The 18,441-nt window shown below is 41.8% G+C and overlaps 1 protein-coding gene across 2 annotated transcripts; it reads right to left on the reverse strand.

Annotated features, from left to right (window-relative positions):
- Positions 1-510: 510 nt before the first annotated feature.
- corin (corin, serine peptidase) lies at positions 511-18,369 on the reverse strand. Of its 2 annotated transcripts, none has more exons than XM_058624551.1 (24): positions 18,203-18,369; positions 16,213-16,363; positions 14,167-14,502; positions 12,536-12,647; positions 12,325-12,429; positions 11,624-11,859; positions 11,426-11,539; positions 10,438-10,545; positions 10,060-10,170; positions 9,374-9,496; positions 9,155-9,271; positions 8,596-8,827; positions 7,568-7,710; positions 7,349-7,456; positions 7,145-7,258; positions 6,934-7,044; positions 6,103-6,226; positions 5,878-6,006; positions 5,520-5,569; positions 4,730-4,883; positions 4,454-4,616; positions 4,262-4,370; positions 3,242-3,375; positions 511-3,153 (listed from the first exon to the last, which is right to left on the reverse strand). In XM_058624551.1, the coding sequence occupies exons 1-24, from the start codon at positions 18,263-18,265 to the stop codon at positions 2,971-2,973; spliced, it is 3,330 nt and encodes a 1,109-aa protein (XP_058480534.1). In that variant the 5' UTR covers positions 18,266-18,369; the 3' UTR covers positions 511-2,970. The 2 variants fall into 2 exon arrangements, with proteins under 2 accessions (XP_058480534.1, XP_058480532.1); XM_058624549.1 differs by having other exon boundaries at positions 4,697-4,883; positions 18,203-18,367.
- Positions 18,370-18,441: the final 72 nt, after the last annotated feature.

Raw genomic sequence — 18,441 nt, forward strand, 5'->3', positions numbered from 1 at the left:
AGGTCGTGTTGTAGTATTACAAGAAAAAAGTCATAATATTATGATAATAAGTTGAAAAAAGTAATATTACAGAATAATATTACAAGAAAAATGTCGTAACATAATACGAATAAATTGATCAACCAATTGTGCTGTTAAACCTTCGCACATAACGTAATATGACTATTTACGTATTGTTTGTGGTGTTTATTGCTACTAGTTACTAGAAAAGGTAAAATAATTAGCATTAGCTCCAAATTAGCACGACAAAAGCAAAAATATGCTCTGGCTTTATTATTATTAGCCTCATTAGCATTAGCCACATTCTGACATGAAAGCGACAGCTTTATTTTAAAATCCCAGATAAAAAATAAAAATTGTCAAAAGAGATATTAAGTTAAACTTAAAAATTAATGCGACTGGGCTGAAAATCCACTTCTATCTCATCGCTATTTAAAGAGCAGGGGAAGTGGAAACAGCGCACGACGACAAGTTCCACTTTAACGCTGAGTCACACACACAGACACAAGGGTGTGTGTATAGTTTTATTGGTGGATACGAGGTGATACAAACCAAATATTCACTGTTTACACAAACATCACGTACGACAGTCGCTTCTTAAAGCATTTAAATCCATCATAGCTGCTAACGGCTAAATCAGGAAGTGACATCACAAACGCACACGAGCCAAAATCACATAGAAACATACATACATTCACACACGTGTGTAAGGAGCATGACTTACAAAAAGCTGTAGAAAAATATTCTTAAAAAACCAAACAACAACGACCACTTGGAATGTTCAATGTCAGTTTGACGTTAGCGTGAAGGACACACTCGCGTTTTATACTCTTTAAACAAAAAAAAGTGAAAATGTGACTTTTTTTGGGCTTATGAACGTTACAATGAGCTCAATGTTAACTTTTTCAATGACATTTGAGGCTTAAAACAACAAACTCATTCAAAAACAAAGATGCTAACGTTGGACTATAAACCAACACTTTTCTTGCTCATACTGTGTAAATGTGTCTTTTAAGCTGATACTAATTACTATTCTTTTTTTGGTAAAAGTGACACCGTCTGGACGTTTATTTGCACAATATTCATGATATTTTAAACAACTGTTGTTATTTCCAAAGCTAACTTTAGCAGTTGGCTGTGTTACTGTTTTGACAGTTCTTTAGCGGCTAGATACGTTTTACTAGCATGCCTAGCTAGTGAAAACCGATGCATTTAACACTACAATAGTTTCGCAAAATAGTAACGTACCTCACTGCTAACAACAAGTCCCTTAATTAATGATGCTACATTTGTGCTTCACAATCTAGCTGGCGCTAATTCGGCAGTTTTTTCTTTTTTGTGTGTGTGTGTATTAGCGTCTATTAGCTAATATAAGCGATTGCTAGTTCGCTTTCAAAACAGCTTCTTTTAACACAAGCCAATTTGGCACTGCTAACATTAGCAATACGCTAAAGTTACACTTCAAAACATGTTTTTTTCAATAGCTTGGATTAACAACTTTTAAATATGATATTTTACTTACTGATCATTAATAAACTGTTTATTAGCATACGTTAAGAATGTTTACCGCCTCGTTTTGTTTGCTATATTAGTCGAGCTTATATCAAAACGTCTATGTACGCACGCGTCCACTAGGGAGGTTAATTATACATTAATACAGTGTGTTTTTAGTAAGTGTTTTACGACATAATTATAAACCTATAGTTAAGTGTATGATAAAGTTCTTAAAAGCCACTCCTTGAATCCTGAGAGAAGACATTTTTTCCAAACGTATAGAAAAATAAGACGTGACAGCACAAGGTTAAAAAAGATTTCAGGAAGTGAGCAACTCGTGTCCAAGTGTCTTCAGAAAATCAGACAAACAAAAGTCTGTCAAAGCTGCTAAAATAAATTGCGCTTTTCAAAAAAACCAAAAAATTCTTGCACCCACACATACAATTATGCATTTTGACTAAATTAATAACCAAAGGTTTGAGTTTTTTTTATATAATTAAACAAGGTCGCAAATATTCCAGCTTTTGAAATTTTTGGACCAAAAAACAAATGGCAAGTTAACCGACAAGTGAAAATATAACAAGTTATTTGCAGCTCCAACAGATAATGAGTTGTATTACTGCTAGGTTTAAGTACAGGCACTAGAGAGTGAAGCATTGTGGGGGTTCGAGCCAACGGCGTCGGCATCGAACGCCTGATTTTTGTTTAACTAAAAACATTTCAACAGTTTTTTCCCTCCGAGTTACAAATAAACGAAACATAACTAAAATCTCAGTTACTCAGTTACTCAGTTACTGTACTTAATGACAACCAATAATTTTACTCAAAGATGTTTTTACGAAAATTAAATACAAAAAGGTGTTATTTCACATAATTTAATCTCGTAAATTAAAAAAATCGAAAAGTTAAATTTTTTTCAAATAATTTCTTATTTACTAACTAAAATTTAAAGAGCAGCAAATTTGTCATTGAGTATTCTGGATGTTTCCCGATAATTATAATTATATAGACTGCTAATGATTTCATTAATTCTGTAGGAAACACTGTGATACTTACATGTATATATATATATATATATATTTGTTTTAAAATAAAAACTTAGGATTTTCACTGTGCAACAATATGTGTTTTTATTCTATTTAGATATTAAATATTTAAAATTTAAACTTTTTCTGACCTAGTCTTGCTTCCATATATATATATATATATATAAATATATATATATATATACACTGTATGTGTGTGTAGAATAAAGTCGTAATAAAAATAATTATTTATTGTTTACTGAATGTTAAGTTGTGTGAATGTGACATTTACTTTGTTAATGACGACAATAGCTCTACAAGCTAACGAGTTAGCATGTGTGACACTAGTTTGTACTACTGCTGGTGGAGTTAGCAGTTAGCTTCTGAAGGCTATCAGTTCAGATATAGGCACAGTTAAGAGGAACTGAAGGTGTGTTTGTGTGTGTGTGTGTTAGTCGCTCAGGTATGTGTGTGTGTAGATCTGTTGTTGGATCCAAGGCGTGAAGTGCGTCACGTTGCTGTAAACTCCGGGTCCGAGGACTTTACTGAAGCACACGCTGCCCCATGACGTTAGACCGAACAATGTCCAGCGACCGCTGTCCTCCTCGCACACCAGCGGACCACCGCTGTCGCCCTGCACACACACAGACACACACACAGACATATTAAACTATCTTATGAATCAATTCATCTCGTCTGAAGTTGACAGTTTTTCACGTTACCATGCAGGAGTCGACGGTTCCAGCGTCGTAACCCGCACAAAGCATTCTGGGAGTGATGGTCTTCATATCAAAGTAAGACTGACACTGGGACAAAGAGATGATCCGAACTTCTCCCTCCTGCAGCTTAAAGGGCACTGACACAAACAAAGATATGTTGACGTCGTTTCTTTTACCTTTAATCAAAATCTGCTCAATTTTATTTAGTGAATTATGCCTCGTTTCTGGGAAAGGGTTCTTACTCACAACATTAGCAGTTAGCTGTGGGATGGATACACTGTTGTGTGTTCACAGTCATTTCTGGTGATGATGCTATTAGCGGCTATCAAGTTTAGTTTCCTTGTCTCAAGAGTTAAATTCGCACATATGCTACATCTGTGCTTTGCAATCTAGCCGGCGCTAAGTGGCACGAAAATGTTCACGACGTCATGTGAGGGAGAAGATAGGGTAATGCTAACTGTAGCAACAAACATATATCATCATAGGAGCGAAATGACTTAAGATTATATTTTTGTAATAAATCAGAACAAAAAAAATAATTCTACTCGACTTAGAATTTACAGCTAGCAAAAACAGTTCGTAATGTTACGTAAGGGAGCAGAGAGTTAGCCAAAGAATTGTTGATAGCAGCTTTACTACGACGAGATGACTTATATTTTCGTTTAAAATAAATCTAAAAAAAACAAAAATTCTACACAACAAAGAATTTACAGCTAGCAAAAAGTTAAAATAAATGTTTTGTTTTATATATTTACATTAAAACGGGTTAAATGATACACACAAACGTATATACATACATACATGTGTATATATGCATGCACACCCAAACATATATATATATATATATATATACAGTATATGAATGTATATATATAAATATATATATATGTAGTAATAAGCATCTCTTGCTGTGTAGAGGATTAACTTAGTTTTCCCTCACTTCAATAGGAAACTGGATTGATGAGGACATTTTTGTTGACCCTGAATAAGACGACAGTAAAATGTGTGTGTGTGTGTCCTCACTCCTGTTGCCCATGTGACCCCAGCCTGTGATGTAACAGTAGGAGTCAGGTGACGGCAGCTCGCCAAACTGAGGGAGACACACGGGTCTGACCAATGGCGTCTCCTCCACCTGTGAGAGAGGAAAAAAGGTCTCATCAATACTGCCCGATCACTGCCGATAATCAATACTGAGCGTCGGTGCGGCGCAGTGACCTCGGAGTCCAGCTGCACCACGCTGATGTCGTAGTCGACGACCGCGCGGTTGTAGCGCGGGTGAACGATGATGGAGCGCACGCCGTGGGTCTGACTGTCAGCGCCGGGGTGGTCCAGGTTGTTGAGGCCGAGCACCACCTTCCACAGCTCAGCGCTCTCCCTCCTGGTGGAAACGTGTCATTACATCATCATAACCAATGCCCCGCCCCCACCTCCCCATCCCTCCATGTCCCCCCGTCTCACCCCTCAAAGCAGTGGGCGACGGTTAGCACCCACCGCCGTGCGATGAGGACACAGCCGCACACGTGTCCGCTCGGACCACTCTGCAGCGAGCACTGCCAGGGCCACGCCCCTCGCCGTGACACCCGCCCTCCCAGGATCCTCTTCTTCCTGTGTGGGAAGACGCCCAGCGATGGACGGAGACCACACTCTACCAGAGAGAGAGAGAGAGAGAGAGAGCATCGTGTAAAATTTAAAACAATTTGTGTTTAATTAGCTAAAATCATGAGAATATGGGGACATGTTAGCATCTGTCACTCTTTGCTAGCTTTTAATTGACACCCTCCTCCCCCAAAACATTTGCTACTTTTAGCTTTTGCAGTTTTACGGATGCTAAACCATTTAGAACAATTTGTGTTCAATTAGCAAATTTGGGGAACGCGTGAGCATCTGAAGATATGTTTACTACTCAATAACAACTCACACATTATATTTAATGGCTCTTTGGCTAGCCAGCTAATGTTGCTAAAACTGCATTAGTAAAAACATTACATTTCCATTAATCAAAAAGATTATTTTTGAAAACAAATAGTTACTTCTAATTTTAGCAAACTCTGCGCTTTCAGGATGTTTCCAGTTACGATGTCATGAATAAAATAAAATATAAAAATAGTGTCTCGTAAGCATGACATTATTTGAAGATATTTTTCTGTCAGAATATATCTACTGTTTTTTTTTAGCTAGCTAGCTAATGTTGCTAGCATTACATTAGCATGTAGGGAGGAACTTAACTTAATATTTTGCTAATAGATTTATTTTAATGTTTTGTGGAAATTGAAACCTTTACCTTCTCTGGTGCAAAGAAGTGAAACTCTCTTCCTGGAATGACACGCGTGACTATGAGACAGAGAGAGAGAGAGAGAGAGAGAGATTAAGGCATTGTAAAAAGTGTAGAGTAATGGTTCCAAAAGCCTGGGTCAGGACCCACAGTTGGGCCATGGGTGACAAATTTGGTGTAGAGGAGTGCATCATTGCATCATCTGCATACAAAAGAACATCAATAATTGAAGAAATCCGAAAAACTTGTGTAAAATGTCCTTTTTTAAACCTCCAGGGGGCAGCAGAGGTTAATTATCTGAACAAGAATCTCCTCTCACATAAACAGATTCAGTCTATACTGGTGTGGTTCCAGGTGGTGGCGCTACCTTCTCTTCTCCAGACGCGCCTGAAGAGCAGAACCGTTCCTCAGGTTCCACTCAGGGTGGACGTGTAACCAGCGGCGACGGCCCGGGACACCAGGCTGGTCTGCTACCATGGAAACAGAGGATGGAACCCTGCACACACACACACACACACACGAAATGTAATTTGTCACAAAGTGTGTGTGTGTGTTTATGTGTGTGTGTGTGTGTGTGTGTTACTAACCTTACCCTAGTCCCAGCTGGGCGCAGGTGAGTTGACTCAACTCGTGGTTCCACTCGTCGGCGCACACCTGATATTCAGCCGCCGACCTGGACACGGTCAACACGGAACCCGATCGATCGGAAAGAGACACTGCGGATCAACACAGAGGAGTCACGTGACTGAGATTTAATACCGCGATTATAAACATGAAATTATTGCTATATCTGGAAAAAAAAAACATTTGTAAACTGAAAGAGGCGGAGCCATCTATGCGTCGATTAGGTGGTCGGAAAAAAACTAAACTAACATTCGTGATGATACGAATCATACAAATACATGACTAACGTTAACAAAATACTTACAAAAATGCAACATAACAAATGATAATAAAAATATCCCTGCCAAACTTATAAATAATTGCGATAATCTGACAAACGTGGGACGATATAAGTTTTACTGCCACTCTTAACGTGACCAAAAAAAATTTCCATAATCTGATTCAAACTAGTAAAATATCGCTTAAATCACTTATTGCGAGTGATCTTTACCTGAAATATAATATACTGTACCATCCCATATTGCTCCGATATATGTGTTATAAAAAAAAAACCCGACTTCCAGTGTTTTGGGGCGGGGCTTAGAACAGCAAGTTACGCTTTTGTCAAACTGCAGAACAATCAATCACAAAGGTGGGACGATGTAAAAATGGTCACTTATCGTGACCAAAACAAATTGCGATGATCTGTTTTAAACTTATAAAATATCAAATTTTTATCACAAAATGTGCTAATATCACACAATGTCCCATTCCATATTGTTACGGTATATATATGTGTGTGTGTGTGTGTGTGTCGTACCACAGTCCCACTCGTCCGAACTGTCGGAGCAGTGTTTCTTTCCGTCGCACCACAGTGTGCGATGAACGCACTGGTGGTTGTTGCAGGAAAGTTCGTTGTCTTTGCACGTCGCTACGGAAACAACCACACACACACATTATCACATCAACATCATCATCATTAACAGTGACACAAAGCATCGGAGTGTTTTAACACGAGTGTTGAGCCTCACAGCAGTTAGCCTCGTCCACCAGCAGGGGGCAGTCTGGGAACCCGTCGCAGATCATGCTAGCTTTGATGCACACGCTGCTGCCGGGACACTCCCACAGAGAGCGCTCTGAGCAGCCTGTCACACACACACACACACACACACACAGAGTTAACCTGAGCGTGTTTAGCGCTAACTCACTGACTCGTTTTTTAAACGCTGACTCACCACAGTTGTCCTCGTCGCTGTGGTCGTCACAGTCCAGATGTCCGTCGCAGCGTTTGGACGCCAGGACGCAGCGTCCCGACCGACACTTGAAGTGACTCGGGGAGCACTCTGTCACCGCGGCAACGACAAGGAAACAATATAGAGATTTTACTGATGGTTTATAAATTTCAGTAAGAAGAAGAAGAAGAAGCAGAGCGTTGATGAAGGTGATGACTGTACCGTCGACGCCTGCCTCGGGCAGCAGACAGGGGGCGCCACCTCTGTCCTCTGGAAACTGACTGCAGTCCGAGTCCTCGGGCCACTGCAATCCCACAATGCCGAGCACCGACTCACACTTTTCCTTCGCATTACGACACAACGACCTGCAGGTGGCCGAGAGACAGATCATTAACTCATGAAGTAACTAACAGTAACTTATCAACTAACTCACTAGTAACTAACTGAGAGACTAAATACCTGACTAACTAACTACAAAACAGACAAGCTGCTGATAAAGTACTTGAAAAACTTACTACTTATTCATAGATTAGTTTGTTAACAAAGTAACTAGTGACCGGCATGCTGGCTGGTCAACAGAGTAACTAGCTGCTGTTACATTGGTTATCAGACTAAATAGCCGCTGATAGGCTGGTTACTAGACTAACTAGCTGCTGTTAAGTTGTTTGGTTATCAGACTAATTAGCTGCTGTCAGGTTGGTTATCAGACTAACTAGTTGCTGATCAGCTGTTTATCTGACTAAATAGTTGCTTATCAGTTGGTGATGAGGTTACTTAGCTGCTGTCAGGTTGGTTATCAGACTAACTAGTTGCTGATCGGTTGGTTATGAGGTTAATTACCTGCTGTCAGGTTGGTTATCTGGCAAATTAATTGCTGATATGTTGGTTATCAGACTAACTAGTTGCTGATCAGTTGATTATGAGGTTACTTAGCTGCTGTCAGGTTGGTTATCAGACTAACTAGTTGCTGATCAGCTGTTTATCTGGCTAACGAGTTGATGATCAGTTGGTTATGAAGTTACTTAGCTGCTGTCTGGTTGGTTATCTGACTAACTAGTTGCTTATCAGTAGGTTATGAGGTTACTTAGCTGCTGTCAGGTTGGTTAACAGACTAACTAGTTGCTAATCGGTTGGTTATGAGGTTAATTACCTGCTGATAGGTTGGTTATCAGACTAACTAGTTGCTGATCAGTTGGTTATGAGGTTACTTAGCTGCTGTCAGGTTGGTTATCAGACAACTAGTTGCTAACCTGCAGGGTGGGACCCTCTGCAGAGTGACGGGGTCACACTTGGGGACGAGCAGCGTGCAGGCGTAGAACATGAGGAACTGGTAACAACCGGTTTGCACCAGAGCAGGAAACAGAGACGACTCCCAGGAAACAGAACTTTCTCTCTGCGACTGGTGACCCAGGTAGTTAGGAAAACTGGTCAGGTTATAGGGAAGATTCATACACAGCTCCAGACTGATGGACTCACAGCGACCTGGGAGGGAGAGAGAGGGAGAGAGAGAGATTAGACTCACTCTCCCACACCAAAGCCCATAGAGAAAATCCGTGATTTTAGCTCACAGGGACACAGGAGCTGCTGGTCTGCTGCCTCGTGTGGTGACTTTGTGTCACTGAGGTCAATCTGAACAATCAATTCAAAAGCCGAATTGACAAAATAAGACATTTGAACTTAGTGATGGAGGCAGCAGTGGATCAACAACTTCTGTGTGCTGTGATGTTAAAATCACTGATTTTCTCTATGGACTTTGGTGTGGGAGAGTGAGTGGTTTACAGTGGTGAGTGGTTTACAGTGATGACTCACTACAGTTGGTGTTGTTGTTGTTGTTTCGTGGGTCACAGGTGGCGCTGTTCCCCGCACACACAGACGGACAAGAAGTGGAGATACAGCTGGGCTGACCGGGAACACACACACCCTGAGCTGGAACACACACACACACACACACACACACACAGATTAATATAAAGAGAAGAGCAGGGATGATGACAAGTGAGATAGGTGTGATGCAGACAGATGTCTCACTCTGCTCTCGGTTGCACTGTTCCTCGTCGCTGCCGTCTTTACAGTCGTCCTCGCCGTCGCAGCGAAACGCTGAAGGAATACACTGACCGTTCCTGCACTCCAGCAGACCCTGACTCTTACAAGCTGCTCACACACACACAAACACACACACACACCATCTTCAATAATCAGTGACATGACTCATCAGACTGTGACTCAGCGTTAATTGTCGACACATTTTCACTTTCTGGAACATTTGAGAGCTCATAATATTTCTTTTGACTATGACGTGTGACGTTTTCATTTTGTTTATACAGTGAATGTAGCAGGTGTAAATAATCTGATCACTGCAGTGATCCGTCTATCAGCGTAATCTCACGTACGATTGAGTAACATTAGCATTAAATGTAACACAATCTCATGAAACTTAACTTCATGTCACGTAACTTAGTTTAACATAACTTCTTATAACGTAACTTAATATAACGTAACTTCACATAACATAACTTCATATAACGTAACTTCACGTAGCGTAACTTACTATAACGTAACTTCACGTAACGTAACTTCACGTAACGTAACTTCACGTAACGTAACAAATGTGATAAAACTGTAAAATGGCCATGAAATGTGTTATGATGTTATGATGCACAGGAGTGTATGTGTGATATACCATAATATACAGTCAGGTTTCCATGGTAACTCACAGCAGTTGAGCTCGTCAGACTTGTCCAGACAGTCGTGGTCTCCGTCACACAGCCAGTCTCTGGACACACAGCGGCCGTCAGCACAGCGATGTTCACGGGTCAGGTTACACACTGCGCACATGCGTACACACACACACGCACACACGCACACACACACGCGTGTTCAGAACATGAACAGTCACTGTTCACCAAAATAAAAGCACATGAACAGCTGAAAGAAACAAGAAACCTTCACAACATGATACTGTGTGTGTGTGTGTGTGTGTGTGTGTGTGTGTGTTGGCAGACAGACGGACAGATAGACAGGTGGTGGATTCCCTGACACACTGCGTCAGAGTGTGTGTGTGTGTGTGTGTGTGTGTGTGTGTCCTCTCTCACCACAGTTCAGTTCGTCGCTCAGGTCTCCACAGTCGTCGTAACCGTCACACACCAGAGCGGGCGAGAGACACCGACCAGTGTTACAACGAAACTCTCCATCTGTACACACTGGAGAGAGAGAGAGAGAGAGAGAGAGAGAGAGAGAGATTAGTTTTAATTATTTGAAGTTTGTAAACCACTCACTCTCCCACACCAAAGCCCATAGAGAAAACCAGTGATTTTAACGTCACACACAGGAGTTGTTGATCCACTGCTGCCTCCATCACTAAGTTCAAATGTCTTAATTTATCAATTCATCATTTGAAATCCTTTGTTCAGATTGACCTCAGTGACACAAAGTGACCACACGAGGCAGCAGTAGACCAGCAGCTCCTGTGTCCCCGTGATGTTAAAATCACTGATTTTCTCTATGGGCTTTGGTGTGGGAGAGTGAGTGGTTTACAAACGTCAGTTTCCTGTTGAAAAGTCTGTCTCACAGTGAAGATAAAGACGTGAACGTGTTCTAAAGGCATAATCAGTGCTGACTGTGTGTCTCTTGTCTTGAGTACTGCTCGTCTTTTCCGCCTCTCGTTTGTTTGACTTTTACAGCGACAAACATCCTCCTCTCGTAAAAAAAACCCAACAAAACAAAAAAGAGCTGACGGGGAGTTCAGAGAGAGGGCGAGAGACATTCACCTTCTCCCTCTCTCTCTTTCCAACACACTATTTACATTCCAGCGGTCCCTGCCTATTGACACGGTGCGTCGCCATAGCAACCACGTCTCTGCCGCACATTAGACGGGAACTTTCACGCTCCTGTCTTCCAACGAGCAGAGAACTTTCCCTGCTATTTACACAGCTCTGTGTGTGTGTGTGTGTCATAAACACTGACCAGTAAGTCCTCATGGAGACCAAAACCTGGTCCTAACAAGCGAGAACCTCATTTTCTCAGTTTGGGTTGAGTTTAGTGTTAGTTGGGTCCAGATGACTGTGTGAAAGTGCGTCTCACCGCAGTGCGACTCGTCGCTCCAGTCGTCGCAGTCGTTGTAGCCGTTGCACACCAGTTTCTGGGGGACACAAATCCCCGTCGCGCACAGGAAGTGGTCCTTCCCGCCGCACAGCGCTGCCAACCAATCAGAGGAGAGAGTGTGAACGACGCGGTGACGTCACTGCGACGTCAGCTTCTCTGTCTCTCAGTTTCACTCACATGGTTTCCCTTTCATCTGTCGCGGCGTTAAGCAGGCAGGGGGGGCGGGGCCTGCTGTTGCCGTGGGTGACGGTGGTGATGATGATGATGATGAAGGTGGCTGTGAAGTGGACGTGATGTTGCTGAACTGAGAGCAGCGCAGGAACTCCGGCCAGGATGCGTTGAACATCTGGAGGACGGGCTCGCAGCCTTCCCTTGCCGCCTCGCAGAACGACGCACAAGGTAACACAACGCGCCTACACACACACACACACACAATAAAGAGATAGTTTAGGCATTCTGAAGTGTGGTTGTTTCTTTATTTCACTGTTAGACGGACGTCTCCAACAGGAAACCGCTCACTCTCCCACACCAAACCCCAGAGAGAAAATCAGTGATTTTAGCTTGTGGGGACACAGGAGCTGCTGGTCTACTGCTGCCTCGTGTGGTCACTTTGTGTCACTGAGTTAAGTCTAAATTAAATATTTCATATGCCGAAATCACTAGTTAGCACATTTGAACTTAGTGATGGAGGCATCGATGGATCAACAACTCCTGTGTGCTGTGACGTTAAAATCACTGATTTTTCACTATGGGGTTTGGTGTGGGAGAGTGAGTGTTTTACAAACGTCAGTTTCCTGTTGGAAAAGTCTGTCTAACAGTGAAATAAAGACTTCTTAAAATATCGTATCGACTCAATCTGACGTGAAATGAGTCGTCACCTGTTGTTTGCGCCGTCGACACCGACGCACTCTGGCAGCGCTAACGAGCAGCCGAACAGCATGATGTGTCTGTAGCAGGAGAGTCTGCTGAGGTAGCTGAAGAACCTGAAGAACACACACACACACACACATACACACACACACACACACTTTAGCACTCAGCCAACTCCTCATGATTGACAGGTGTGTGTGTGTGTATGTGTGCAGTTACCTTAGCAACATGTCGACCTCCGAGCTCTTCACCACAGCGACGGACGAGGACAGCCATGTTTGATTGTAGGGCAGCATGTGACACTGTGGCTCTGTGATCAGCTGACACACACCTGCAGGAAAAAAAAACCCACACCATAATCCTTTGTTTTAACTCAATAAACGCGGGACCTCAATGCTATGCTAATCATGGACATTATTCTGAAACATGAGCTTGTTTTAGTCCAATGTTTGAATCACACTGAAAAAATATGCTATGCTGTAGCTAACTGCTACGGTACGACTTTAACGCCCTGTTACGCTAAGCATCCAATCAGAAAACAGGGCGGCTAATTAGCATTCACCTTGACTACACACATTAGCGTTACAAAGCTAAACTCACGCAAAATCTCATTATTAGCATCAGAAATATCTCTCAGTGAGGCACTAGAGGGAAAAAATGGCCGCTGGTGTTTAAGTTCAACAAAAGTAAAAATATGCTATGCGTTCGTTTTAGGTGTAAATGTTAAAAGGTGCGTGTTAGCTTCACCAGGCTAACAATATTGTTACAGTGTATTCTCACACTGTGTCAGTCAGGTGACTGTGCAGTGTCCAATCAGAAGACAGGAGAGCTTGTTAGCATTCACCTTGATGACACATTAGCTACCGAGCATTATGAACATCTACATTGGGACAATCTCGCTATTAGCCAGATGCTAGCATCAGAGATACTTCTTAGTGAGGCTAATGATGTTATGCTAAAAGTGAACTGTCCTGATGAAGATTAGCTTGTGTGTTAGCTCCACCAGGCTAACATCACAGAATGTTGGTTCAACGTGTACGTTAAAAACAAACATAACAATAAAGACAACATGCTAAAATGCTATAAAGAGGTAAAATGCCCTGTCAGTCTGATGACCAGGCAGCGGCCAATCAGAGGAGAGGACGTCTCATTAGCATTCACCTCAACTACACTTTAATACACAGAGACAGAGAGAGAGAGAGAGAGAGAGAGAGAGAGAGAGAGAGAGAGAGAGACACTGAAGGACAGTGGAGCAGCAGAGACGAGGAGAATTTTAAAATAGAGTGATTTATCATCACTCATCACACACACACACACACACACACACACACACAGAAGCTCCATCAGTAGAGGACAGTAGACGTGAACTCGTCCTGTCTGCTGTCATAGAGACTAATAAAGTTTTAGCATTTGACAGAAAAGGACACAGTGATAGGACAGAGTGAGACAGCAGGACGGACAGAAACAGAGTGACGCTGCACTCGCACGCATCCGTAGTCAGGCTTGTTAATGTTGCTAAAGCCATGGCTCCATGTGGACAGTGCACTGTCGGTGCACTGAGCTTAAAGGGTTAGTCCATGGTTTTTTTTGAAGGGCGAACTCATGACTCACTTGACGGAATCTGTGTCAGCTGACGTCTACGACATCTTAAGAATACGTACGTTAGACAGTTCAATAAGCGTTTTTAGCTCACGCCGGCACAGGAGCTGCTGGTCTACTGCTGTGGATCAACAACTCCTGTGTGTGTGATGTTAAAATCCCTGGTTTTCTCTATGGGATTTGGTGTGGGAGAGTGAGCACTTTACAAACCTCAGGAACAAAGATCAACAGGATTTTTGAGGGTGTGTTACCTGTGTCAGGCGTCGCCGTGGTGCTCATCGGCCAGGCAGAGCTCATCGATGTCACAGTTGTCAGCCAATCAGGAGGCTGTGTGTAGTGCTGAGTGGGTGTGGCCTGAGTGTAAGAAGGTGGGCGGAGTCTAGCGGCAACAGAGGGTGTGCTCTCGTTGTGGTATGTGACATCGTCGCCGTCCTTGCTGCCGCCGCTGCGATTTCGCAGCCAGGACGTGACGTTCTCAGCCTCGAGGGAGGGGCTTGTGCTGTTGCCATGGTAACCGTGGTCGCTATCGGCAATGGGCTCAGGGGAGGGGAGCGGGTTAGAGTACAAGAGGCTGCCGCCAAATATACCTGAAAAACAAACAAACAAGCAACCGTAAACAAACATCCTCAGCCAATCAGAGCAAAGCAGGCGATGACATCATCACCACGCTTCCTTAAATCTTCACCAAGTTTGTCATTGTGGTTTCTTCAGCTACATCGTGTTTTCTTTAGATTTATCGCGTTTTCTTCAGATTTATCGCGTTTTCATCAGATTTATCGTGTTTTCTTCAGATATTTCGCATTTTCTTCAGATTTATCGCGTTTTCATCAGATTTATCGTGTTTTCTTCAGATTTATCGCGTACTGTGTATATATGTACATATATACATATACATACATATACATATATATATACCCGTCTTTACTGAGATCCCATAAACAAGAAAAGACATAAATTCAGTCACAGTCTAACATGAGGAACAAAGAAAAACCATTAAGTGTTTAATGGTGAGAAACACACACACACACACACACACACACACACACATCGTAATGGCAGTCTGTCTGTGTGTGTGTGTGTGTGTGTGTGTGTGTGTAATGAGTCGAGGAGGAGAGAAAACAGAAAAACAGCTGCAGAAGGAGAAGAAGAAAAGATGAAAGAAGGAGAAGAATTCACGCTGTGAGACGACGTGAGAAACACATTTTCTACCTTTGACCTCGTAAACAGACAACTTTATTTATTGTCGTTGGTCACAGGAGTGTGGGAGTCTGTGAGGCCACGAGGACACCAGAGAAGGAAGGAACAGAAAGAGACGAGGATGAAGACGAGTTAAAGATGAAAGGGTGGAAAAGAGAGACGTCGGAGAATGAAAGAGAAGAAAGGAGGTCGGTGAAAAGAGGAGGAGAAGCTGTTTTTACTACCTGTGTCCAAATATTTGAAATTATTTCTGTCTCAATGATTCTGATTGGCTGAGGGACTTCCCGCTGTCATGGCGACCAGAGGAAGCACCACACACACACACACACACACACACACACACACAAGCTGATTAACAGGCGTGTGAATTAATGAGAAGATGACTGTGTGTGTGTGTGTGTGTGTGTGTGTGATCTCTCCTCCCACACGTCTCCATCATTCTGTTCACATCTTCTTCTTTTTCTTCTTCTGCTCGTGTTAAAGCGAAGAAATAAAAACCTTTGTTTCCACTGTGAATAAAAGTCTCTGAGACTTTATCTGTAATAATTTATGTCTTCATAAATCACAGTCCACGAAAACATGACAGGAAACGGACGTTTTCTAAACCACTCACTCTCCCACACCAAACCCCAGAGAGAAAATCAGGAGTTGTTGATCCACTGCTGCCTCCATCACTATGTTCAAATGTCTTATTTTGTGAATTCGGCATTTAAAATACTTAGTTCAGATTCACCTCAGTGACACAAAGTGACCACACGAGGCAGCAGTAGACCAGCAGCTCCTGTGTCCCCACAAGCTTAAATCGCTGATTTTCTCTCTGGACTTTGGTGTGGGACGTGAACATATTCTTAAAATATCGGAGACTTAAACTGACGTACATTTTACGAGCTGAGTCTTTTATTTAGTGACTAAAATAGATTTATCCTTGTGTCTCCGTCTGGTTTTCAACAGCAGAGGGCGCTCACAGTGCAGTCAGCGCCGCGTTCCAGTTGTAGTGCGAAGTCGGAAGTTTCTACAGGAATTTAAAAATCCTGCATTAACCCTTTAATATCAGAGCTCAGACATCCCATAAACCAGCACGAGCATGTGTGTGTGTGTACCAGTGAGTGCCAGGACGAGCAGCAGCAGCGCCGCCAACAGGCTGACAGTGGGAATCAGGATGTAGAGGAGGAGTCGCAGGTGATTGGTGGATCCCAGCTTGTGAGGACACGCCTCCCCGCCCATCGCCATCTCAGGTCCAGGAGTCAGAGTCTGGAGGACACAGGGGGAGGAGTTAAAAACAAACAAACAAACAAACAACAACAACAACAAACAACAAGTGACTTCGGAGGAGCAAACACTGACGATTTAAGCCAACGAAGCTCCGCCCCCTAAGCCCTGTGGGTTATTTTTACTGAGGCGGTGTGTGTGTGTATGTATGTGTGTGTGTGTCCTCTCAGAGTTTCCGTTGAAGTTATTTTTGAAGTCACATGACGACAAAGTGACACCTGACACCACAAAACAGCAACCACTGCTGTAAATACTGCTCTCTCTCTCTCTCTAATACACTGATCAATCGATCGATTATAAAACAATCATTTAATCAGTGTATTAGCGAGAGCCTCACTTCTAATCATAAAACCATTTTAAATGTCTTCTTTACTGGGATTAATCACAACATTTCATTTAAAATATTGATCTTTGTCAATCGGAGCATTCAGATTATGTAACAGCAAAAATATATATACATACACACAGATATATATATATATATATATATACACACATACATACACACAGATATATATATATATTTGTTGACTTTAGCTACAGAAAAGAAACTTCAAAAATATCTCACGTTACTTCTGGGCTTTTATTTTGAAGGCTAAAATGATATAAAACGACGGAAACTGGAAAGAAAAAGTAGACGTTTAAAGTCTGGTATGTTTATAAACAATAGTTGGTCGTTAAAATTTAAATCATCGTGTTAACAAAGGCCAACAGAAAACACATGATGGTGAATGTTAATACACTAAGAACACATTTTTTCACATTTTTCAGAATAATGAAATAAACTGAAGAGAAATCTTCAATAACAGAAAGATCTGTTACTTTGGATCATTAACTTTCCATTAATACACACTTTATCATTATTATTATAAAGTTAAAACATGAACATTAAACATTAAATAAGATCCAAGCGATTAATTTCCATTCAGTTTGTGATAAAAATTAATATAAAAAGAAAAAAAACATTGAGTTTAACGCGGAAAAACCAAAAGTCTTTATTACAATTATATATTTATTATTGCACTGAGACTGAGTTTAAGTTTATTCCTTTAAAACAATGACGTGATGTTTCCTGGTTTCCACTGGTTAAATAATGCAGATTAGAAGTAACAAATTTATCTGGAGGATTTATAAAAGTATAACCTCTTCAAACATTTACTATCAAAATAATTACACAATAAAATGATGAAAATGTAAGAAGACAATGATAACTTTGCAGTGATTGTTCCTCTGAAAGAATGATAATCAACATTTAACACTTTTTACAAACAAAAATAGACAATATTTAAATAGAAATAACTGCAAAAACATTAAGTCGTCAACAACTTCAGTTATGAGTGCTCTTTTTTAATGTAAACCGTTTATTTATCAACACAAACCAACATTATTCTTTTTACTATTTTTTTACAGGTTTTATGAAACAAACTCTTTACTGGAAAATGTGAACGTTTGCTGCTTTAATTTGAAAAAAACTTGACATAAGTCAATGTATTTAGACTGATTTTATTTTTACAAAATGAAGTTAGCTAGTTAGCTTAGAGCACATTTTTTAAAATTGTGACAGAATTTTGGCCAAATCTTTGACAGAAGACGAGGAAAACTAGAAATTTGTTTTAAATTTAACTGATAAACTTTGAGTTTTATTCATGTAAATATTAATGTATGGACATAAAATGGCTGCTTTTACTGATGTAAACTGAGAGGACACACACACACACACACACACAGAGGACAGAGACAAGGAGACAGCAGCTGAAATGAAGGACATCACCTCAAACCTGACACACTAACGGCGGGAAAAACACACACACACACACTCACCGTGGCACTTCCCGCTCCGCTGAAGGTGACACGCGGGCAGGTCTCCCGCCGCGCGGACAACATGACCTGCTGCTGCCCGCCGCCGAGCGCGAGACCATCCCTCTGTCTGCTGTCCGCGAGCTGCTCCGGCAACTAGCTCGAGACACGCTGGCTCCGCCCACTCTCCCCCTCTCTCTCTTACACACACACACACGGCTCAGGTCGTCTGCACGTGAACACACTTCACCATCAAGTGCATG

Source organism: Solea solea, chromosome 3 (genome assembly GCF_958295425.1).
Source record: "Solea solea chromosome 3, fSolSol10.1, whole genome shotgun sequence".
NCBI lineage: Eukaryota > Metazoa > Chordata > Actinopteri > Pleuronectiformes > Soleidae > Solea > Solea solea.